Below are 26545 nucleotides of genomic sequence, written 5' to 3' on the forward strand. Positions count from 1 at the left end.
TGCTTCCGTCTGCAAACAATTACAAGCAGAAGCTAGAGTGATTTGAAGTCTTTGAATACTGCTATCAGTTGAGATATTTGCTTTCAACAACTTCCAACAAAAGAGAAAGATCCTAATAGGAAATTTACAGTTCCACACAAATTTTGGCCACCAAATTATAGGAGAGGTCTCCGTAATTGAAAGCCAAGTAGATTTAGATGAAACCTCCAGATTTGTCTGGCAACCAGATCCATTCATCCTGGCCCATCAACCAGTGAACTTTCACTTCACCAAGCAAAGCCACAATATGTGAATCAAGCAAACTCAGCTGATCAAAATTCCAGTCTCCATTCTCATCCAACACATCAATGAGTCTGGGAGATAAATCAAGTTGAGGAAGATTTGACACCCATATGACCAAGGGCCCACCATCACACCACCTATCCAGCCAAGTCAAGACTTTGCCCTCTCTAACATGCCACATTGAAAGCTCAATTAAGTCATCCATTAACCTGTAATTAGCTCACCGAGTAGAAGAGCCAGTGTTATTAACCACTGATGCTGATGACACAAGAAATTGCCAACAAAGAAGGAAAAAGGACTTAAGGCATTCTTCCTTTGTGGTGACATGGATAACATGGAAGGAAAGGAATGCATGGGTTTTCAATAACAAGATCACCTGTCCAGAGGCAACATGGTGAAAAGATATTGGCATAGCAAGGCCATGTCTAATTATCAGCAAAGAATTCAGGGAAGTTCCTTACTTTTAAGCTTATAGTTTCCATATCTTATATGCAACACAAATAGATAATATTTGGACTTTGTATACCTAATGATTAAGCTGCTTGTGTTAACACTTTTACACTTTTGTATGAATACATTATATTTGCCTCGTCAGATAAAAGTGCAAAGAGCAAAACTTTCACCATAATTAGGAAGATGCCTTTTGACCCAAAAAGTAAGAGACCAGATCTACTGCCAATATTTTGAAATGACAAAATGCCTTTATAGCCGAAAAATGCTGAAAATGAAGAGTTGAATTCTCCATCAAGTATATTTTGTTTTTGGCTGTCGAGAAGTTGAACCTCGTATAGATCTGTTTGGTGCTTTTCTTATAATTAGTGCTCATTTTACAATGTTATTAAGAATCATCACTGATTTTTGCCAGTTGAGTCCATGTGAATTACTTAATTCAAGGGATAAATTTCGTCAAGCACCTCCACCTGCTCTTCCTCATACAAAATATGGAGAAGTAGAAGGATATTTTGGAGTTCTTATAACACTTTACCACATACGAAAGTTACTTTCAAGCCATGGAATAAGGCCAGCATATGAAATGCTTGGAGAGAAGTTACAACAAGGGTATGTGCTTTTGCTTACATTATTTAAGCAATTTTTCTTCATAATGACAAACTTTAGGATTCTAAAAGTTTATCCTTGCATAATACTTGTGAAAGTACTTTTCTTGTGAAATTTTCTCTCTAAGGTGAATTTGTTTGAACTCTATCCATCTCTATGGAAGTGAGGATTTCTTTATATGTGGACAGTGGATGGCTAGGAGATTTGATTCAAAATACAACTTTTAACTTGTGGATAGACTAATAGTCTTTGGACGAGAGAGGATATGCGTATTTTGGGGGGAAGGGGGTGCAGTTGCCTTGTGTTATTTATCCTCTACTAGAGGCAAGGTTTAAAATGTTGATGTCGGTGGAAATGTCGGTCATCCAAATATAAGCAACATGTCTTGAATGTCGGAAATATCGTATGGAAATATTGTAAAAATTATAGACATGGTGGTAACATTTTAAAATATGCAAAATATAGAAAGGTATTTTATGAAATGATAAAAGAAGCATAGGCACACCTTTTTAAATTATTATCTTGTTGCAAATCATTAAACAAAGCTAAGAAACTGAGGTTATAGACAAAAGAATGCGTTCTGAAGTTGCCCTGTAAACTTTAAGATGCAGAGCTTCATGATAAAACGAGTTAAAGCAAAATTTCAACTCATAGAAAATGTAAATGATTGTAATAGATCAACCAAATAATCTATTACACAAACAAAAAACTAGAAATGAATATTTGAGCTAGCTCAAAGTGTTAATCATGTAAGTTAGGCAGACAATAAAATTGTTACATAACATATTTACAATATTGTACCAACTTATGTTATAATACTATCTTTTGGACTCCACATAGTACTGGTAGTGTTCACTAGGAAATATGTTGATTCCATTAAAATTTTGTGTCGCTACCCATGGAAATGGCAATATATCGTTGAAATATTAGGGAAATTAGGGGCATTTTAAACCATGCCTAGAGGTGGCTATAATTTTAGGTACCACTGTTCATGTAGTACCTTGGATATTTTCTCCCCAAATATTATGTTTTCTGATTGGTGACAGGTCTACTCCTGAGGATTCTAAGTTTTTTGTTGCCTCTAGTATTTTTTTACTACTATTGGATGTTCTATTTACTTCTTTTGAGGCCTTAAAATGAGATCGTTGTTTTCTGACCAGGCTATTTCTGTTGCATGATATACATATGCAGAACTTTACATTTTATTCAAATGACCCAAAAAAATGGTGAACAAAGAATAATTGATTCCTCTCAAGCTTAGAAACCTATATTTTTTATGGTACTTTTTCCATCATTGGTATTGCTGATTACATGGATTACCTATCCCCTCTTTTCGTTTTTTTGTTCTTTTGTTAATGAGGAATTTATCATAGATCATGGGAATAAAAGGTGATGCAGGAGCTAAAGAGTCCAAATTGGCATTCTTTGAATTTTTATATATTCATGTATTTTTGACAGTAGGGGTGTTTTTGTCATTTTAAAAATGATCTGTGGGGTTTGATGAAAGGATCTGGTTTGTCTGGTTATAGTTGGTTTATGTTGAAAGTTTTAGACTCATCAAATACGTAGTTTATGAGTTATTAAGTCTTCTTTGAATTGACTAGGATTGTGGTAAAGTACCAAGCTTCTATTTTTTCATGATCTACAGTATAAGTATGTATGGATGTTTTACACAATAATCAATGAAGCTTATTTGAGTTCCTACAGCTTATGCTACTGATGGTGAGTGATTCCCATTCCCTAGAATGATTGCTAGGCCTCTCTTTCTCTCTCTTCTTTCTTAATCCTTCAAGAAGCCATTAAAGTCTGCAATAGCCATAAGTTTACCACCAAAATCCATTCATCCTAGTCTCACTAAAATTTGTTTCAAGTCCAGCCGTCGATCACATCACTCCCATCTCAATTGGTATCAGAGCTTATGGTTAGGCACTATTTTCTCACAAAATGACTGTTTAAATAGGCCTAGAATATCTTGAAATCAATTGTATGAATATGGATTTGATAACATACCTTCTTATGGTCTATAATCAATGGCAGCCAGTTTTTTGAACCATACCAGGAGAAATGTCATCTTTTTTTTTTCGGTTTTGTAATTTATTTATATCAGATGCTCTTTTTTAAGCAAGAAAATTTGTTTGTGATGGAGTACATGAAAGAGTTTTGATTAATAACAGAAACTTTTTATTAAAAGGAAAAATAGCTTACAAAGGAAACAAAGGGGAGAGATCAAAACTCTTCCCAAGAAAAACAGAAAAACAGTTACAACACTGCCCAAAACAATCGTTCCCTTCCCACCCCTTGTTTAACCAGAGTATCTGCAAAGGATGAAGGAAGGGGAAATCCATCATATGGGTGTCCGAACCATGCTAGATGGCTGGGCGAAATTTCAAAAATTTCCTTTTACCCTTCCGAGAATTGTATTCCCAGTTTTAGAAAAACAACAATTTTCAAGGATTGTTCTTGCACCGAACCGGACCGGATCTGAAACCAAAATGAAGGGAGAAGTATACCTGATACGGATTCCACAAATGTAGCTCCCAAAAGAGAGTACCAAAACTAGCTTTCATTGAAGATGACACAACTTGAATTGAGGCCGCTTGAGCAACACAGTTTTTTAGAAAAAACTGTAATCCAACAGCTTGGATCGAGCAAGGGTGGTGAGCACGAATTGAATCTGATATTTTCTTGCAAAAATTGGAAATCAGAACTGATCTTTATCAGTTCAGGAACTGGAGGTTGAACTAGGGTTTCTGGGCGGCAAGAGCAGATTGATAACTGGACACCCTTCTTTTATAAGCCTTAAGGATCAATATTCCTAATCGAATTAGGAGGATCCTAATCCAAATCTTTATTTGGATTTGGACTTTTTAAGTGGATAAGACTTATCCTCTTATCCTAATTGTTGATCCAAACCCATATCCATACCCATATTCACCCATGTTACATGACTGCTTAAGTTGTCATCTGACCACTTGATTAATCTAATTAATCATGGGCTTTAGGCCCATTAAGTAAGTGGCTAACGACCCTAGATAGTTGCTGGCCCATTTGGTTCTCTTTGTATGGCATGGGACCCCAACAATGACCTCACATAAGCCCACATGGGTTCGGCCCATCCTATGTGAAAAGGCCTAGCTGAATTCACTGTCAAGTATAGTGAACCCTTGAGTTCATCAGTATGGGCTCTTAATGGGCCTACCATATACACTAAATGATCCTTTAGTCCAACCATCCTATAAAGGCCCAAGGACAATGGACTTAAGTGAAATATAGCCCATTAGGTAAAACAGCCCTAAATGGTCTTTTACACTTAATATCTCAACCCTTAATGATAAAAAACTACCCGATAGGGAAGGACCTCTCCCCTGGCTACAAGGTGTAGTGTTGCACTCTCTGCTTGGATGGGTCCCGAGAATTAAAACCTTTTGTAAACTTTTTTCTTAAAACATAATATATATATATATTTTGCAAAACAAATCTCAAACTCGGATGAAATCGACTACCGACGGTTTTGGTTTCCATCAGAGAGACTGCAGTCCCGATCATTCACTTTGTTCGACAAAGGGGCTGATCCTGTTACTATGATCACCCACTTGAGTGAATTCTCAGACTGCCCCAACATACTAGGTTTTGACCTCCGAAGGATCTCATTGATTGGCATATCAAAGACAACCCAATTTGTCACCCAGTGCAATACCATAATCGAGTCTAGGGGTTATGTGTAACTTTCTAGTTTTGCCCATCAGTCTCCAAGGTCCAGGGCATAACTGGAAATTGGTCCGGGTTCAGTGTTTCAAACACACACTGCATGTGCTTTGGGTCTAACCTTGGCAACTGAGACGAGCTGCCCCAACCTTTTTGGTAGCACATCAGTATTAGCCTTGGCAGGATAAACTTCCCCAAGTCTATCAAACGGCTGAGAACATTCTAAACTAACACGAGTCTCATAAGTGTCCAGTTTAAGGGTAATTACATAGAAACACACCAATTATAACATGAATCAATTATGTACTTTTATTCATTTACAATAAATGGATATGTACATCAATCTGATTGGAGCTAAGGGCATACACTGTATAACAAAGGAATTAGCAATTTTCTAAACCCAATGAAGCTGAATCTCTATTCCTCAAGCTACCCAGTCAAACTCTCTTTTTTCATTAGTAAATTTCTAGAGTTTACTATTCTCCTTTTGCAACTAGTTTTGAATCTCCTTCTATAATTAGCTTTTGAATGTTCAACTCCTTTGCCTTCTTTATCCCTTCCAACACCACCATGACCTTGGCTCTAAGAGAGTCCGCAACCCCAATTGGACTAGAATACATCACAATTACTTTCCCCTCTTCATCTCTAAAGGTACCTCCTACACTTGAAGGCCCTGTGTTGACCTCACTACTACCATCAAAATTTAGTTTTATGAACCCTAGAGCTGGTGTAGACCAAATAGATTGACTCTCATCTAGACTGGTATTTAAAGAGTTAGTCATTCATTATAACATCATTGAAGATGACAGGTAGAGATTGGCTTGTTTCAAGAATGGGATGAGACCAAACGTTAGTGTGTATTGGAAGATTTGTTAATTGAGGGTTTGTTGAGAGAGAAGAAGAAAAGAGAAGAGAGTCTTATGAATGAGAGACGTGTGGAACTGTTCACACACTTAAACTTGATATTTAAACTGTAAGGGAAAATTACAAGAATGCCCTTACTTGGGTTCCTAGATACAAAAATGATAAGAAAGACCAAAAATCCCTTGCCTAAGTAGTCTCAACACTCCCCTTAAGCTAGGCATATATGTCATGCCCAGCTTGTTTAGGTTCTTTGCAAACTTTTGATGGTGAACACCTTTTGTGAAACAATTAGCAACTCGGTCTTTCAACCTTACAAAGGATCAATAATTTAAAAAACGTGCCTCAAGCGCGCCTAGACGCACAGGCAAGGCGCATTTTAGGGTATGCACCTTGCCTAGGTCCTAGGCGCACACCAGGCGTGCGTCTGATGCGAGAACCCCCAATTTGGTGATGTTGTTCATTCATTCATCCTAATAAAATGTCCTCTTAAAAAGCAATTAAAACTATAAAATATTATTTTTTTTGTGTGAAAACTAAGAATTTAAGACCTAATGTGGACTTGTTTGGGATTGCCTCGAGGGGCGTGGCACAAAGGTGACTCGTAGAATCAGGAATGTAATATGTTTTACATTACATTAGCTACTTGAAGTAATGCAATTGAGTGAAAAAAGCGATTAGAGGTTTTACATGCTTGAAAATGTTTTATATGCTGGGTTTTATTTTTAAATTCTTATTTGAGTATGCTTTACATCTTATGTTTATGCATTTTAATTTTAGATAATAGGTTTTTTAAAACATTTATTTTAAAGTTTAACTTTATATTTTTATTAATATTACGTTTAATATTTTTTGAATTTTTTGGCATGTTTTTGAAATTTCTAGTTTTTCTTTTTTGATTTTTTAGCATTTGTTTTGTTGCACCTTGCTTAAAAAAGGTGTGCACCTTGCCTTGCGCCTTTTGCCTCAGGTGCAAATTGACCCCTGCACCTTTTTTGCACCTTGCGCTTTTAAAACACTTGAAAGGATAGGAAAATCTCCACTAGCTATCCTCTCTCTAATAAAGTGACTGTCCACTTCAATGTGTTTTGTATGATCATGCTGAATAGGATTGTGACTAGTGTTTATTGCAACTTGATTGTCACAATAAAGTCTCATTGGAGTATCTACTTGGATGCCCATTCCAGTCAACAAGGTCTTCAACTAGAGTAGTTTAGACACTTTGGGCCATTGCCCTATACTTTGCCTCAGCATTAGAATGAGCAACAACAGGCTGTTCCTTGTTTCACCATGAAACTACATTGCATCCAAATAAGGCATTGAAAGATGATCATCTAGTAATCATTAGTTCATTACATGCAAAAATCCCAACAAAATGAGAGAGAGAGAGAGAGAAATCTCAAAAATTTGCAAAACCCTAATGCTTAAATTGCATGATCATGAGAGAATTGATTTCTCTCTTGGATCCTTTGTGTCTATTGGACCATAAAAGATCAAATCTTTGGATTTAGTTTGAGTGTAGTACCTGATCTTGATGTCCACAAACACAAAGATTGAAGTGGTAGTTCACACCTAGGCTCGAATTGTCCCAAGAAAGTTTGCAACGAATTAAAGATGGTGCAGTCATGTGTTTGCAGTCTCAATTTGATTTCTAGAAACTCCAGCAAGAAAGGTGATACTTTGATCACGAATTTGAGTGATCTTTTCACCCAAAATTCTTCTAGAATCACTCTCTAATGGTTCTCTAGGTTTGGTCAAATAGGGTTGCAAAACCCTAGGTAAGTCTCACAATGTGTAGGCTGAATTCAACAATGAAAGGGGAGAACATGCATGATTTGATTCTTCAAATTCAACAGCTATGGCAGAATTAGTTCTTTCTTCCTCTTCTATTTTCTCTTCATTATTTGTTTGTTAATACTTGTAGCTGAAGCCTATTGTTATGTGTTGGAAATTTTCTGCTTCAAACACGAGGAAAGCAAGTACACCCAAACACCTAATAGGAATAGGAAAAATGTCCCAATGAGAACAGAAAATGCTGAAAGGTGTCTTCATCCCCAAAAACAGAGAAGGAACTCTATTAATAAAAAATTATAGCATCCCCCTAGAACCTTAGGGAAACATGAACACTAAACATAATACTACTAGCCACCTCCAACATGTGTATATTCTTTATCTCAGCAATGCCATTTTGCTGTGGTGTTAAGAATAGGTTCTCTAATGAATGACACCATGCTCGAGAAGATACTAGATAAGGAAAGGCACGAGATGCGACCTTTCCTTTAAGATTGATTATAACATTACAAGATCAGATGAACATGATTCCAAGGTAGCCCAAAATAAAGAGTCCCAAGAAACCCCTTGTTTAGCAAGTGGATCAGCCAAAGAGTTTGCTGATCTGCCTACCCACTGGACTCTAACTGTCATATTTCTTCGTTATAAGGATTTCAAACATTATTTGATTTGATTTTTTTTTTATCCAAGTGGTAAACTATGCAAGAACCATTTGATGAAAATAACAAGTCAAACTGGAAAGCTCATCATGGGAATGCATTAGGTATATCTTTAAGATAGTTTATGCCCTTAGCTTCAATCAGATTGATATGTATTGAGATTTATGAATTAATAAAATCAATTCATTGTAATTTCATGTTTGTGATTGATGTGTTTCTGTGAATTACCCTTTAAACTAGATATTTATGAGGTTTATGTTAGTTTAGAAAATTCCCATCCATTGGATAAACTTGGGGAGTTTATTTTGACAAGGTTGACACTGATGTATTGCTTAAATGGTGAAGCAACTTGTCTTAGTTGTTGGGGTTAGACCTTAAGTACAGTCAGTGTGTATTTCCAAGAAATATTGAGCATGGAGCTAGTGTTTTAAAAGCGCAAGGGCCAATTTGTGCCTGAGGCGCAAGGCGAGGTGCACGCCTTTTCAAGAAAGGCGCAAAGTTACAAAAAAAAGCTAAAAAATAAAAAATGTTAGAAAATTAAAAAAAATGCCAAAAATTTTTAAAAATGTCAAAAATATTAAACATATTGTTTATAAAAATATAAACTTAAATTTTAAAAGAAATGATTTAAAAAACATATTATTTAAAATTAAAATACATAAACATAACATGTAAAGTGTTTCAAATGAAAATTTAAAAATAAAAGCCAACATATAAAGCATTTTCAAGCATGTAAAACCCACAATCTCTTTTTTTTTTTTCCTTAATTGCATTGCTTCAAGTAGTTAATGTGATGTAAAACATATTGCATTCTTGATTCTATGAGTCACCTTTGTACCATGCCCCTCGAAGCAAGCCCGAATAAGTCTATGTTAGGCTCTGAAATTCTTATTTCTCACATAAAAAATAATGATTTTATAACTTTCATTGCCTTTTAAGAAGATATTTTATTGCAATGAATGAATGAACAACATTAGCAAATAGGGGGTTCTCGGAGTTGAGGCGTACATTGTTATAAAAAGCGCAAAATTTTAAAAAGGCGCATGCATGGGCTGAGGCGCAAGGCGCACTAGGCGTGCACCTTTTGAAAGGGGTGCGCCTAGGACTTGGGTGAGGCACATACCCCAAAATGCGCCTAGGTGCGCCTTTTAAATCACTGCATCGACCAATTTCTAGTTTTGCCCTAAACCTTTTTTTTTTCGAAGAATCAGAAAAAAAGATCATTAAAAGAATAAAGAGTACAAAAGAAAGTTGATAAGATATCACTTGAGAAACAATGACCATAACCAACCCAAATTCAACACAAATCCACAAAAAGATACAAAAACCACACATTACCTAAGGACAACTACAAACCCTGACTCTATAAAGGAAACCCCTAGAGCTGAAACTACCACCATATAGATCACCGAGCCGACTAAGCCTCTACATGTGAAATGAACACAGCCTCAATCTTCACCTAGTAGAGAATCTTCTTGCCCAGAATCTTCCTTGTCCCAAACCTTGCCTTCTTTCAGTCGAGCTCTTTTATTCAACATCTCGTCCATTCTTTACCTCTCGAACTCCTCGAAGGCCCTTCTAGCAAATTCTTTGCCACCCCAAAAAACATAAGCCCATGCTTTTACCGATTGTTACCTCTCTTTCTGCTAATTTTTGGATAAACACGCCGTCTGAGTCATCCTTTTTCTTGCCCCTTGTTTGTAACGACAAGTTCTCATCGGAGTCAGCACCTTCAACACCCTCCTTGATTACTTTTTGCTCCTTCCCTAATTGGGTATCCAATGATTTAATTTGCAGCATAGGCCCCTTTTGATCACTTCCAATTATCACATTTCCTTTTGCACTTTTTCTCCTATAAACCCGCTTGTAGATCTCTGTAGGGCCTATCCCAACCAGCCCGAGCTTTAGCCTGGAAAAAATTTTTGTTATGTGCACAACATTATGATTTCTTGAGCTGCGTATTTTTTTAATATTCACCTCATTAGACGTCTCCTTCTCCTTCTCAATTTTGTTCCTTTGACCCAATTCTACACCCAACTTTCCAACCAACACCTCCTCAAAACATAAATGGTTACCATATTACTCTGATTTTTATTACCTCCATCCCCTCTTCTCTGATAGCGATTTCCTTTTTGAAATTCTTTGATGAAAAACCATTTTCTCCCGTCTTTCTTTTCTTCCTCTTCCATCTGCCTAAACCCCTTAGAGTCATCCTCCTCAAGGTTTTGCCTTGAACCTTGGAGATAGATGGGCAAAATTGGAAAGTTACACTTAACCCTGAACATGATAATGATACTACACTAGGTTTTGGATTGGGTTTCTTTTGATATACCAACCAGTGAGAACTTTTTAGGGGTCAAATACCTGGTGTTAGGGGGTTGACCTAAGTAGCACCGTAGATCGACGGACATAACAAGACCAAGCAAGCTTGGGCCACTTTGGCCCATTTTACTGATTTAATATAAGTGCTAGATATTTTCAGCACAATGAATGGATATTCTAAAAACTAAGAAAGCATTCTTGGAAAGACATTAAACACGATAACATTCTAGAGATAAATCCAGCTAAGTAAGGAAATAAGCGTGTGATTTAAATGATAAAAGTGTAAAATTGGAAACAACAATTAATAGGATAATTCTAGAAAGATATTAACCACATGTTTTAAACATGTGTAAAGAACAATTTAGACATTTTAGAATATGAGGGTAAAATAGGAAAAACATGAACTTAAGAAACTTCTGGAATGTGCACCCAAAAACTATAAATAGGAGTCTTGAATCCATCCTTGCCCATCACTTTGATATCAGTCCATCCTTTCTCTCTCATCCATATTAGCCTTTTCCATCATCCCATTCCAGCCATCCACCATTTCCTCCTTTTCTCTTTGGAATTCCAACACCAATAAACTACAATGGCTTGATCCCTCGTCAGAGGGTATTTCCCACTTGCTTATTTCCCATTTCTTCCCATTTTTGGTTTACTCAATTCCTCAAACCTTGGAGAATAGACCACTTTACATCCATGGCCTTACACCTGGGTATGTTGGAGTAGTTCAGAACATGGTTCAAAATTTTGATACATATTGTATCAGGAGCTTCCTGATACGCCTCTCCAAGGGGTGTTTTGGGGTCTAACCTGGTTCAGGGGGTAGATGGCCCTTAAACTGACCCCTCTAAACCAGGTTTAAAAAAAAACTAAAGGGGGGGAGGGGGTGAGACATGATACAGCCCAATACGCCCTAATTGATATTTTGAGCCTTGGTTTAGAATACTACTTGAGTGGGTGATTATTGTGAGGGGATCAGCCCCTTTGCAGAAGAAGAGAATATCAAGTTTAACACTTTCAACTGTTTTTGAAATCTCTTTGCAAAATGTATTTATATTTATAATATGCTATTTTAAGAAAATGAGTGGAGGGTGTGACATTGCATATAGTAGTCAGGGAAGAGGTCCTTCCTTGTAAGTAGTGTTTGATCATTTAAGGCTGAGAGGTTACAAGCAAAAAACCATTAAAGGGTTAAAACCTGGTGGGCTTTAAGGATAAACTCTTCGAGTTTATTCAAGCCCAATAAGGTTTGCAACAGTTATGTTATCGAACCATTTAAGAAATGGGCCTTAGCCCATTAGCTAGTTAGACTAGTCACATGACAAATGTTCATTGAGTCAAATACGGGCTTGGATTGGGGTATGGATCTCATAATATCTAATGTAATTAGAGGCCTAACCAAATTAGATTTGGATAGTCCTAATTACATTAGAGTTGCGATCTATATATAAGAGATAAGATGTAGAGATCGGCAACTACTAGTGCACCTCATTTTTGCACCTTTCTCTCTACTTTCTTGCTACCCAAAAACCCTAATTCGGTCTACCCTTAAAAAGCTTGCTTTCTCTTATTTTTCTGCTATGCTTTTCTTGCTAAAACATTAGAAAATAAAGTGGTTAATAGTTGCAATCATCCAAACAAGCTGAAAAGGGAAATCAGGTGAAATTAGTTGCAAGATCGGCCTCTTTGCATCAACTGCACCTTCTTCGGTTGGGTGGACGGTTTGAGCTTGAATTCTGGGCGTGAACCACTACTTTGGGAGATGCACTCTGTGGTCTCCGTATTAGGTGCACTTTTTTTTTTGGATCAATAACAGAAACTTTTATTAAGAATAAAAGAAAAGAGAAAGATACATCAGGAAAGGAGGGGTAAAATCTCTTAACCCACCCTAAAAGAAGAAATCAGATTACAAAATTGCCCAAAAAGGATTAGCTCTTCCCACGCCTTGTTTGGCCAAAGAGTCTGCCAAAGATTGTCACTCCTCTTAGTCCACTAAAACTGACTTTTCATGTTTTGAGTCAGTTGATTAATTTTCATTTTCTCATTTAAGAACTTTCAGACTGAAATCTTCCTTTTGCAGCCAACTAATAGCCAGCCTAGAGTCACCTTTCATTGACAGTTTTGCTGATATTCAGCTAATGGGCTCTTTTAGTCCATTCCAAAACTGCCAAAAAGTTTCAGCTCTCAGAGTATCTCCCCATCCAATAGGACCTGAATACATGGCAATAATTCGACCTTCCTCATCCCTAAACACTCCCACCTACACCTGAAGGGCCTTGATTTCCTTCGCTTCTTCCATCAAAGTTCAATTTAGTGAACCCTATAGTTGGAGGAGTCCAAACTGGAATATGGGAAGTATTCAAGGGAGCTGACCGGGCCACTTCTTTTCCAATTCTTAATGATATCTCCTGCTGAATAACCTTCAAAAAACTTCAGTCTTGACCCAATGAACCACCCTAATAGAAACTAATTCAATGATGGCTTCCTTATTTCTTTCTTTTTCATGGATTCCTCCCACACTGTCCAGCATACAGCTGCTCTGACACATCTCTACAATATTTTACCTCTCCTTTTTAACCCCCTCACTGAAGTAGAGTTAAACAAGCTCTGCACATTTGGAGGGGAGGACCACCTGCAACCAAAGAGAGAAAAACCAACACTAGATTTCCTCCGTATTAAGTACACTCATAATTTATTTTGAAATCAAATTCAATACTGATAAAAAAAAAATCAAATCTGGTTCAATCCAATTTTAGATCGTTTCTTGGTGAATTTAATTCTCCAAATCTAGGGAATCCGATTCTTGAGTTTTGGACTGGATAATTTTTGAAATTTGGCCAACAAACCCTAACTGGTTCGGCCTACATACCGATGTAACAGTGCATTCAACAATATCTTGGGGAATCTAGAGTAATCATGTACCACCAAGAAGAAATACTTATGATCCCTCATAGAAGGAACATGGTAAGGCCCTCGAACATCACCGTGTAAAATTTCAAAAAGGTGAAATGCTTTTTTTTATTACTAAAAGTAAAATTGGTCCTACAATCCTTTTCTAGTTTGTAACTCTCACAATACTAAGCAACTGAATTGACCAAAATAAAGTAGGAAACAAAACATGTAATGACCCAAACAATTATACCACAACATAATTTGATTCACTGACTGAGAAACATAAAGTATTGCCACTCCCATAACTTCTCTGACGACCCAATGCCGTATTTAGTAGGTACATTCGATTCGCCACATGGCTACTCCTATTCTTCTTCCTTATAAGTGCTAGTTCCTTAAATTTACCAGTAAATAACCAAGTTTAGTGGTTCCATCAATTGTCATCCTTGCTTCAGAAAGGTACATTGCTCACCTTGTGCCTTGGACCTCGGGTGTAAGATGCCCTTTGTGCTTTTATTGTGCCTTGCACTTTAAAAACACTGGACATATGTTGCAAATGTGCAATTCTAGTCGAACTTAGGATAGAAATTAAAGGGTGTGCCGCCAGGAGAAAAGAGACTACAGTGCTCACACAGGAGCTTCTAGATCAACCTCCAACTACTTCTGACCCATTAGATGATTAAAAACATCCCTTGGAAGTCCCAACCACCACTACAAAAGACCTCCGGTTGATCTCACCCTATGCGATCAAAATTTTTATAGTTCTTGACTTTGGGAAACAACTTCAGGAGCCTGGTTTGGGCAGCAGTTTCTCTGAATGAATCTACAAAAATCATCTAGAACTGGGTGATCAAATCAGCATTGACCAGGGAAGTCCCAACCACCACTACAAAAGTCCTCCAGTTGATCTCACCCTATGTGATCAAAATTTTTATAGTTCTTGACTTTGGGAAACAACTTCAGGAGCCTGGTTTGGGCAGCAGTTTCTCTGAATGAATCTACAAAAATCATCTAGAACTGGGTGATCAAATCAGCATTGACCAGTCCTTCAAATCTTCATGCAGTTTACTGGTTCTAAAATTGTATGATCTTCATCTGGGAACTTCTTGGTTGCTCTGATACCAACTTGGAATTAAAAGACATGAAATAATTCTTGCAAATTGAAAGAACAATAGAAAAGGAATGAAGAAGATGTAGAGAGAAAGGAGAAAGGGAACAAAAGGTTTGGAGAAAGCCAAAAGTTTTTGGGCAGCAGCCTTTTTTCTATTTGTATATGCTATTAGTTACTATATGATAAACACCCCTGGTTGGAAAACATAAAGAAGCATAAAAACAAATAGAAAACTGATATAATCAGTTAGAAAAATATAAAAGCAAAATAGCACCATATAATCTGGTGTTGATCTCAACAATTTCTTTGCTTTTATCTATTATATGTCTTGGCGTTTTGTCTCACTCCTGGATAAATTATCATTTAATCACAAGTTTGTATCCAGTATTTGTCGTTTTTCTTTTATTTTATTGGTAGTTCTATACTGTTGTTAACTTGCCCCATGAAGTTGCTAGTAGCAGTATACTTTCAATTTCACAATTATCTGCAACCAGCATACAAACTCTGAGGGTAGGTACAAAATTTCCTGGGTATGTTGATCAAGTTGGTAATCCCAAGCTTAATTTTGATGCCAGGAATTTTGCAAGACTTCTTGGCAGGAATGAAGTTATATGGAAGGCGAAAATGTTGATGGAGCAAAGCTTGTCTCATGGTGCACCAAACCCCAAATTGTTGAAAATGATAGAAATCTTGATTGATCATTTCAGTATGTAATGTCATCCTCATTATTAGATCTATTTTCTATCTATTGCAAATATTTTCTTTTGACTTGTATGGAAATTGTACCTGCTTTTCTTCCTTGACTTGTATGGAAACTCAAGAATATTCTCAGAAAGGGAAAGAGGCATTGAAAATGTAATAGAACTAATCCACTTAAGTGCAGCACAATGGCTAAAGTCCTCGGCTTTATTTACTGATTTTACTCTAGATGACTTGCTGAGAAAGTGGGAAGAGATTGCCAATTCTGCCCAGGTTAGAACTGGGCTAAGTCTCTCTTGGACCCCTCCACCCTACTGGATATATAAAGCTGAACATTGATGGCAGTAGTAGAGGGAACCCAAGGCAATTTGGTATTGGGGGAGTATTCAAGGATGGGAATGGGAATGTTTCAGCCATGTTTTCTGGCCCGATAGGTGTAAGTGATTCCCTCAGAGCTGAGATTCTTGCAGTATTGGAAGGAGTCCGAAGGGCAAAGGAATTGAATATAAGGAGGCTTGTGGTTGAAGGTGACTCGGAGGTGGTAGTAGGGTGGCTGAAAGAGGACAAGGCTGGGTTGTGGAACTACAGCAATGGAAAGAAAAATTTCAAGTGGCTGGCAAAAGAACGGAAGTAAAGTACAGTTGAGTGAAGAGATCTGCTAACTCTTTTGCTGATGGGTTAGCCAAGCAAGGGGTGGTTTGGGAATCTATGTTTTGGGCTCTTTTGTAATTCTGTTTTATTGCTTTTCTGGGGGTTCTTGCCCCTACCCAGGGAGTTAAGATAGTTTATCTCCTCCTCTTTGTAATTAATATTTTTATCATTTTAATGAAAGCTTCTGTTATTGATAAAAAAAGAAGATTAAATTTGAACCTCAACTGGTAAGTAAGAAGTTTTGGTAGTACATAAAAAATAGGCATATCCATTATTATGAACTATTTTAGAAGGAACTTTCAGTAGTACACTCAATTCAACAAAATCTTAACATAACTATATTAGGTTGGCTTCATAATTGCTATTTTATCACTTTCTAAAGAAGTATCTATTGTCCCCATTAATTTCTTCTTGGAAAATGTTTATAATGACCCAAAGACTCACCTTAATTGCTTGCTAAAGTTTGCATGACAACTTTCTGTAGAAAGTTACACCATGTAGCTAGTATAGTCTGAAGTGTTCTGCAGACTAAATTTTCTGTTGAACATCTACAGGTACAGCATTTTCTGATTATCCACTTTAGAAGTCATTTTCCCCTCATTTGTCTTGTATCAAATTGGCCAATATGAGTTAAGTTTAGTTTGGTTTGTCTGCATATTTATCTGTGGACATTCTCAAGGCTGTTTATGTATTAGGGCAGGAGGCTGAAACAAAAAGTGAACCCACTCCTTACTGATTCTACAGTTTTTTTTTTTTTTTTGGTATCATGAATTACATTATAGGAGGATCAAGGGATGGGAACAGAGAAAGGTGCACACCATGTCCACCAACCTTGGTACGGAGAGCCTATATCTATGTCTCTTTGGTCCTGCACATCTGTAGTTAGAGTGATGCCGCCGAGTGACTATCTCAGCTATTGGGTCATCAGCTACTGATTCTACAGTTTGAAAATATAACATTATAATCTTGATAGCAGTAGACATTTCCTGTTGCTTTCCTTTTTTGAAGGGACACCCAAGTAGAGGCATACTATTTGTTGATCATGGACATTTGAAGTTAGAGGCTTACACAGGTGCTGATTGGGTAGGGTGCCTAGATGACAGGAGATCTACATCAGGAGTTTGCACTCTTGTTGGAGGTAATCTAGTTTGATGGAAGAGTAAGAAACAATTAGTTGTAGCAAGGTCAAGTGCATAAGCTGAATACAAAGCCATGGCACATGGTGTTATAGAGCTCCTCTAGGTCCGATCTGTGTTTGGGGAGATTTGAGTAGAGGCCGAAGAACCCATGATGCTATACTATGACAATCAAACAGCAATTAACATTTCCCACAACACAGTTCAACATGATATGATGAAGCATATAGAAGTGGATACTTTATAAGGGAAAAGGTGACATCCGGAGAAGTGTGCTTACCATATGTTGCATTTGACTTGTAGCTTGCTAATGTTCTTACAAAAGGTGTTGCAAGAAACAAGCTGGAGTATGATCTACGCAAGTTGGGAATGTGTGACATTTAGTCCCAATTTGTGGGGGAGTGTTGAGTTTTGGGTTGATAACATTTGGTTTTATTTGCAAAGCATAGTTAGAGAGTTTTTGGGCCCAAGGCCCATTAGTTTATGTTTGAACTATGAGTGTTTACTTAGTTTTTACAAGTAGCCGACTTACTAAGGGCATACTTGTCTTTGTATTCAGTTTTTATGTATGAGTATATGAGCTAATGAAAGGGGCGGTTAGACTTAATTTTTGGCTTCTCCCCATTCTCTTCAACTTCTCTCCTCTTTCCTTTCTTTCTTTCTTTCTCTCTTTCATAGACATTATATCAAAGCAGAATTTTTGCACTTTTCTACTATCTGAATCTGTCCCTAGGAATGTGCCAGAAACTTTGTTTAGACCTGAATGGAATAATCCTATGAAAGAGGAAATGGAAGCCTTGATTAAGAACACATATGGGAGGCTGTGGACTTACCTAATGGGTGCTAGTTGGCTGTTGATAGGTATTTAGAGGCTGAGGACTCTATTGAGAGATATAAGGTGAGATTAGTAGCTAATGGATATACTCAAACTTATGGTATTGGCTACTTAGAGACCATTGCTTTTGTGGTTAAAATGAACTCAGCTTGAATTCTATTATCCCTTGCAGTTTTTTTCTTGGTCTATGTATTAATTGGATGCGGAGAATGCCTTTCTTAATGGGGATTAAAATGAGGTGTATATGGAGCTTCCCCTAGGCTTTTATGGTAGTGAAAAAGTAGGGAGAGTGTGCAGGCTCAAGAAGTCCTTGTATGGACTTAAGTAGTCTTCCAAAGCATGGTTTGGTAGATCCCATTGTGCCTTAGTCAAGGATGGGTTCTCATAGTCTTAGTCAGATGATATCCTCTTATTAGGAGGAATGGATCATTACTTACTATTCTTATTGTTTACGTGGATGACATTGTAGTGATTGGGAATGATGTGGTAGGGATTGAGTACATGAAACAATTCCTAAGGAGTTTGAAATTAAGGACCTAGTGGGTTGAGATACTTCCTGGGCATAGAGGTGGCTAGATCTAAGCTTGATATATTTATATGTTAGAGGAAGCACATTTTTGGCCTTCTAAAATAGATAGGACAATTAGGAGTCAAGCCTTGTGATACTATTGTTGATCCTTGTCATAGGTTATTTGCTATTGATGGACAACCTCTTGAGGACTAAGGGAGAGTTTAGTGTCTTGTTGGGAGATTATTATACTTATATCTAACATGGCTAGACATCTCTTATGCAGTGAATGCCATAAGTCAACATTTGCATTCACCTAGAAACATTGATGTAGTTACTGTTGAAAGATCCTTGCCTACCTAAAAGGTAATCCTTGGAGTGGTATACTTTTCTCTAACCATGGACATATGAAGATAGAAGGATATACCAATGCCAGTTGTGTTGGGTCTCTTGGTGATAGAATATCAACTTTTAGCTATTTTACTCTAGTTTAGCGGTGATCATGGGCTACGTTGGGTTGGAGTCAGGGTTAGCACATATAATAATCATTATATTGTTAGAGCTCAGGCCTGGGTCCAACTTGGCCTAGACCTTGGGCCTAAAATATAAGCCTAGGCCCGGGTTTGTATGAGCCTAAGCTAGTTTGGGTTGGACTTTGACTCAACCTAACATCTCTCACGTGGTTTAGGTTGTCAGTTAGTTTGTATCTGTTCCTTGTCAACCCCATCTGATTGCTATATGTTGGACTATCCGCTATGTTTTTGGATCTTTATCACAAGGACTATTCTTCTCTCCATCCTCTCCTATCCATTTGAGGGTCTATGCTGATGCTGATTGGGTAGGTTGTCTTGACACTCGTCACTCCACTATTAGGTGGTGTGCTTTCATGGGTGATTCTCTTATCTCATGGAAATGCAAGAAACAACAAATTGCTTCCAAGTACTCCATAGAAGTTGAATACAGGGCAATGTTGTCGGTGTGCAGTGAAATTGTTTAGCTTAAATCACTACTTAAAGATGTTGATCTTCCTATCTCTACACCTATCCCTCTACATGCAAACAACACTCGTTCTATAAAGATTACTTCTAACCCCGTCTTTAATGAAAGGACGAAGCACATTGAGGTGGATTGCCACTTTATTCAAGACTTGTTTCTTGGTGGCTCTATCTCTCTTCCTCATGTGGCCTCAAACATGCAGATTGCTGACATATTTACCAAGGCCATGATGAGATTTAGACATCTATTTCTTATGGGCAAACTGATGCTTGGGGCGAGTGTGAAGAATCCTGATGTTGTACCTTATTACTATAGCCCTTGTTGTAACACTATCTTGTTAATTCTATCTCTCTTATTTTCTATTCTTTTCCCCACAAGGGCCTTTTTGTAAATATACATATTTCAAATAAATATATTCTGACTCTCTAGGGTGGGGTCGATTGATTATGTTTTCACCCTAAACCTGTCGAGCTCTCTTCTGCAAACTGAATGTGTGAAATCTTGTTCACATTTGAACGAAATATTATGATTTTCAAACTTTTCAGTAGAAACTAGTACCTGATGGATATTTGCAGTTAGAAACTGACAGAACTCCCTTTATCAGTGACAATTATTGTGTACTGCAAGATTTTTGATGTTTGATGAGAATGTATTTCATCTGTTGCTTTTTTCCCTCAATAAATAAATGTTTCTAATATGTTCTTTATTTACTAAAAATGAATTCACTTGAAAAGTTTTCTTGTTATATAATTTACTCCTACTTATCATGTCTAACTTATTGCTTGCTTTTTTTTTTATGGTTTATATGTAATAAATGGAAACAGAATCTAATAGCCCAAAAAGCTCAAGAGTGATCATTTTCTCAAATTTCAGGGGAAGTGTCAGGTGAAGACACTTTCTATAAACTCAATTTGACATGCACCACTGATGTATTTTAGTTTTCTAAATGAAAGGAAATGCTAATTAGTTAATTATGAGACTTTCATAAATCCAGGGACATAATGGAATCTCTATCAAAGATCGGAGAGTCAGTTAAAGCTACTGAATTTATTGGCCAAAGTTCAGGTGTGCTGTTTATCCTTGCTTTTTTCTGTTTACTTTCTGGTTGACATTCTATTGGGAAAACTTGCCTTTTTCTGTATTTTTGTTATGCCTTTAATATTTTTTCTCATAATTATGTGCTGATGCTTAATATTTATTCTGTTATTTGAAGAATATGGGTTAAGGTAAAACTATTGTAGTTGGGATGAGACTTGGATGATGATGATGCGTTTAGGTGATACGATCAAAATGATAAGTACGTTAAATGGCTTAAATTGTCTTACTGGTCTCTAATCTTGGTTTTCAGCAAGCACTTGCCATTAGTTGGTTGGGCTTCTTGCTGACATTGTCTTCTAGAATATCTCTTTTGTATGGCAGGCTTTGGTCTTGGTAATTGACATGAGCTGGTTGAATCATCACCCTTCAAATTACCTAGAGTCCTGTCTAGTTGCCCAGCAACTCCACCCCCACCCTAAGAAGGTCCTCGTCCTCAAGCAAGTTGGGATACTTCTGATGAAGGAGCAGGTTTACTAGGAGGCATCCTCTAATGACAAGCCTGGCCACCCAACTAGAGACTCTTGTGTGATATGCTTGTTTGTCTTGACCCACTGGTAATCCACTATCCTTTGTGGTTGCAGATGCATCTCACCATCCTCAATAAACATACACAGCTCCTTACTTGAAGGAACAATAGGACCCAAATTTTTTTTTGTGGACACATAAAAAACAGGATGAAGCCTAGAGGAGGCAGGTAGGCCCAGGCACTATGCTACAATATGTCAATACCTACACGCTCAAGGATAGGAAAAGGGCCATAGTGGAGAGGCTAGAGCTTATGCCACTGTTGTTCGGCCATCAAATGCTTCTTGTACAGATGCAGTTTAAGGTACTCAAGAGTACCAACATTGTAGTCAATAGTCGATGGATGTGATCATAATAGGTTTCAGTCTGCTGCTGGGCCTTCAGAAGGTTTGCTTTCAGTGGCTTAAGGATATTGTCTCTGGTAGTCAAAGTGCCTCATCTACAATTGCAACAATTGAAGATGCCACTTCATTTGGGAGGATGGAAAGGGGGCTCTTGACTAGAGGGCCTTATATGGGGTCATCCTGGAGGAGGTGTGGAAGGAGCAGTTGCATTGTAATTTTGCCCAGGGTATCTGCTGAACCCAGTGTCGTGGATGATTCCCTCCATAGCAACACAAATAAGTCTCCAAACATCTATTTACCACCTTAGTTTGGCCATTGCATCGAGGGTGATAACTAGTAGATTAGTAAAGTTGAATCCCTTGTAACTCGTAGTACTTGTGCTAGAAATTGCTGAGGAAGGTAAGGTTTCTGTCGGAAATGGTGGCTTTAGGAGTGCCATGTGGTCTGGTAATCTCTGTAAAGAAAACCTCAGCCACTATTGTCATTGTGTATGGGTTACCATGAAGAAATGACCATAGTATGGTGGATTTCCCCTTGGATACAGGCAATCCAGTGATAGCCTGTGCTTCATATTTCTGTTGCTAATAGGTCTGGGATCTGAAGAGGTTGTAACAATCCCACCATAGCCTGTGCTTCATATTTCTGTTGTTGACTGGTCTGGCAACTTGCTACAAATTGCTTAATAGCACTCATACTCGTCCAGAAGAAATGGACAACAATGCAAGAATAGGTGGCAAAATTCTTAAATGGCTGCATTGAGGTAAGTCATGAAACAAATGGAGATTTCTGATATGGGCTGCTGTTGGTGAAAGCATCACTTTGCCTTTGTAAAAGAAGAATCGTGCCCCTAATAGAATATCCCGGTGTTGAAGATGGGTCTTGGGCCTATTTGGATTGATTTTGAGTAAGCTTGGGTCCAGCTGAGCTTGTTGCCTGAGAGTGTCAAATGGGGGGTAAATGGGCCAGGAGACCGAGAACTAGCCCAGTTCATTGACACGTGTGAGGGCATTTGCCACCCAGTTGGCTGAACCCAGCTTGTAGTTGTTAACATAGTCGTAGCCCATGATTTTGGAAGCCCATTTTTGTTGTTCCTTGGTGTGAATTTTCTGCTCCAGTAGAAATTTGAGGCCCTTGTTTTTTACCTGGATGATAAAATGACGACCTAAAAGCCCTCAACTTATGGATTGCTAATACCATAACCAGCATCTCTTTTTCATAAGTAAACCTAGATGAGTGTGGCCCAATAAGGCTTTACTAAAGTAGGCAATGGGTTCTTGCACTAGGACTGCTCCCAGCCTACTCCCAGAAACATCACTCTAGCATGAATGTTTTGTGAAGTCAGGAAGTCGTAATGTTTGTCAAAATATCCAATTTTACTGTTCAACCCGTCGCCCAACCTCCCCACCGATTACAGCCCTGGCTCGTGCCTTCTTGGTCACTGTTGCTGTTGTTGCTAGAAGCCCCTTTCTCCAACTGCACCATCACTGTGGCTAAGGATTCCTTGATCTCTTGCAGGTCATTGGTGACCTTGTGCAGATGAATCTCCATTCTTTGCACAAGATCATCATCCATTGATTCTGATTTGGTATTTGGCATCTTGATCTCAATTTCCAGTTATTGAGCTTTGTTAGGTTCTGTGCAACTCAGACACTATCTTCAAGGGTGGCATACCTCCTGAGAACAGAGAGTGAGTGTGAAAGAGAGAAGAGAGGAGGGACGACCAATTGGAGGAAACAACTTCATTTGATCTCTATTCTTCCTTATTTATAGCTTAAGCTTACATTGGTAATAGATTACAGTTAAAGAGTTCATACACTTGGATTAGTTAGTTGGGCTTCTTGCTGATGTGGCCTTCTAGAATATCTCTTTCGTAGGGCAGGCTTTGGTCGTGTTAACTGGCATGAGCTGGCTAGGTAATCACCCTTCAAACCACCTTGAATGTTGTTTGGTTGATTAACATATTGGATGTTATATGAGTTTAAAAAGCTACTCTGTGTTAAAATTGCTAAAGGTTAGAACCATACCAAGTTCACCTCTCCCAAGACCCCAAATAATTGGGACCAATGTAAATCAGTAAATCTACCTATTACTTAAGGAAATAATATTTGTATATGTTATTTTAGGCACATAATCTTTATTTTATTTGATTTTTTTTTTTGAAATCAATCATGATTGGAATGAGTCCTACTCTACTATACTTACAAAATGGGAGTGTCCTATTTGACCTTATTTGGAATCTTCATTGCTGAATCCTCACCATGCAAATTGATACCTATTTCAATCTGAAGTCACAACCAAACCAACATACTGAATGGTGCATAACAAATAAGTTTGCAAGTTGCTAGTTCTAGTACAATTTAGATAATTCTGGTCTAGCTTTGCTATTTGAATGTTGAAGGGGTTAAGGTTCATCAGCAGCTTCACAAATCATTCAATTAGTCTGGGTATTGCCTTCACCATATTATACTTGTAATCAAGGAGAGTATTAACCTCCAGTTGTGGGCTATCCAAAGAAGCTTATCTCTAACAGAGGCCCCATACGATCAATAAAAGTTATTCAAAAGTGGGTTTTATGGTCCAGCAATTATGTTTAAAAGTGCAAGGTCCTTCTAGCTGTCTGAAGTGCAAGGATCAAGGTGAGATGCATGCCTTTTTGAAACAAGGTGCAAATTTTTAAACAATCAAAATAAAAAAAAAACAGTAATATAAAAAATACACACCTGATTTTAAAAGAAATTAAATCTTTTAAAAAGCTTACTGGCTCAAATTAAAATAGATAAGCATAATATATACAACCATGTTGAATGTGAAAATGTAAAAGTAAAACCAAACATTTTAAATCTTTTAGCATAATGCCACTGCCTAGAATATGTTGACTTTGCTTGTTCCCAAATTTCATAAGCTGTATCAACCTACATGTAATTTCTTCCAACGGGTAGCAGCATAGACACCAAGAGTCATGACATAATCATGCTGTTTTCTTGATCCCAGTTGTCATGTTTAGCACTTCTAGGTTTTGGTTCCTTTACTTTACCATTGATGCACTCTATTTTTCCCCTAGTTGTAATATAGAGTTTGATGCCTTCGGACCATTCTAGATAGCTGAGTCCATCCAAGGGAAGAACAACCCTGGGAAAGGTCATATCTCGTCCCCCATTCAGTCCACTTCGACGATGTAATGCTAGAGGTGGCTGAATCTTCAGCAGACATAATGGGCAAATCAGACTAGAGGTGAAACCGGTAGAGTTTGATCTCAGTCATGGGCTGGAGGTTTCATATCTGATCCAAAATATTTATTCGGTAGCAGCACAGAGCGAGGTGTCTAACAGTGTTAGTAGGTGGAAGATTAAAGTGCTCGAAGATAGGGTGGAAATGAGCACCAGAAAGGTAGAGCTACCAACAACGATAGGAAACAGGAAGAATGATGAGAATGGATTTGAGAGTTTTAGAAATAACAGCCTGCTTGAATATTGAGGTAAGTTCGATTCCCCTCAGTGAATCAAAACCTCCAGAACAAGATAGCAGGACAAGGGAGGAGAAAGGAAATGGGGGAAAGAAAAGAGGGAGAAAGCTTCAAGACATGGAAGATAGCGGTGGGCAGCAGAGAAAAGTTTACATTAGAAAAAAGAGTGCTAGCTTTCAAGGGGATAAGAAGAATGGAAAGGGTTGGGGGAAAGAGAGTGAACTGGAAAGCTCAGGAGTGGATTTAAAAGAGGGGAGTGTGGTGGAGGTGGACACTGAGGAGGGGGAAGTTCCAAAGGAATGAAGTAGAGGGGAGAAGAGGGTGGATATTGAGAAGCTGGTGGATAGACAGGTGGAAGTGGGCAAGTCACTTGGCATGTTCTTTTTGGGAGGGGAGAGGGTGGTTAGAAAAGCAATAGAGCATTTTGTAAGAAGCAGAAGGAAAGAAAAGAATAAGAAAGAAAAAGCAATTGGGCAGGGAGGAGAGGAGTGGGAGGAAGGAGAAGAGAGAAAATAATGGGGTTGAAAAAAAGGGAAAGGGTTGATGGATGAAAGTTACAGGGGATAATAAGAGGGGAAGACAAAAATGAGGCTGATTTTCTTGTCTGTTGGGGGGTTTTCAAGATGGTAGAAGAACGGTTAGTTAGGAATCGAGGAATCTCTGAAGACAAGGATTGAATGTTGTCACAACTAGATCAGCAGTAGGCAAATCTTCTATACTTTGGGCCTTGATATTTCCTGAGGTATCTCATCTGCTGGGAAAAGTTCTAGGAGTTAGATTTTGGAGGTGGTGGGGTTACAAAGCCATGAGATGGAGATTTGGAATTGTATTTCTTTTTGTTCTATTTCCATTATCAGGTGTTGCCTCAACACCTATCATGGATGTACTATTTTTTTCATTAATCAACTTTCTTTTTACCTATCAAAGGAAAAAAAAAATCAGACTACACTGTCTTGCACTAAACCATGTAGTAAAATAGTAACCCTTACTCAAAACGTGCTACTTCTACTTCAGCCACACCACACCAGTCTAATTTTCAATGTTACTTCATAGAAAAGAACTATTACTACTTCCAAGCCAGAAACCACAAAGAACTCCTTAAAACATCACTTTAGACAATCCACAAGTGCACCACACAAGCCCAGAACCATAGTTGTCAAGGCGCCCTTGGAGGCTCGCCTTGCCCAATTGCCAAACAGTTCTGTATACTATGTTATAAAATACTTCTATGTTGTTAATGTTTTGAGATCATAATTATAAAATAGACATTATTGAACTAAAATATTCATTTTGTGTGTTTATATACTAATTCTTTGATAAATTTGTTTATATACTAATTTCTTTTTATTATTTTCTTATTTGTTAGGGTTTAATCAACACAAACATTGCTAATTGCTGTATTGAACTTAAAATTTTGTTATTTTTCCTATAACAAAAATAGGGATTCAACCCCTATATTTTTTGAATTATCTTTTCTTTCTTTTTTCTTCTCATAAATATGTTGATTTTCTAGACTTTAACATAAGTTTATACTTTCCTTACAATTATTAAGGAAATTTGTTTATGAAACCTAGGGAACTACCCTAGGATATATGGTTTACTTAAAAA

At 37.6% G+C, this 26545-nt stretch overlaps 1 protein-coding gene across 3 annotated transcripts in view; it reads left to right on the forward strand.

The window, feature by feature from the left end:
* FANCM (DEAD/DEAH box RNA helicase family protein) overlaps nucleotides 1-26545 on the forward strand; it is a 67743-nt gene that overhangs the window by 11321 nt on the left and 29877 nt on the right. For all 3 annotated transcript variants that reach the window (XM_010258170.3, XM_010258172.2, XM_010258171.2), the window contains exons 10-13: nucleotides 1148-1341; nucleotides 15258-15388; nucleotides 20332-20392; nucleotides 20502-20572. In XM_010258170.3, the coding sequence (XP_010256472.1) occupies nucleotides 1148-1341; nucleotides 15258-15388; nucleotides 20332-20392; nucleotides 20502-20572 (457 nt within the window). The remainder of the gene's footprint in view (nucleotides 1-1147; nucleotides 1342-15257; nucleotides 15389-20331; nucleotides 20393-20501; nucleotides 20573-26545) is intronic.

The sequence above is a fragment of the Nelumbo nucifera genome, chromosome 5 (assembly GCF_055504915.1).
Source record: "Nelumbo nucifera cultivar China Antique chromosome 5, China Antique-T2T, whole genome shotgun sequence".
Classification (NCBI taxonomy): domain Eukaryota; kingdom Viridiplantae; phylum Streptophyta; class Magnoliopsida; order Proteales; family Nelumbonaceae; genus Nelumbo; species Nelumbo nucifera.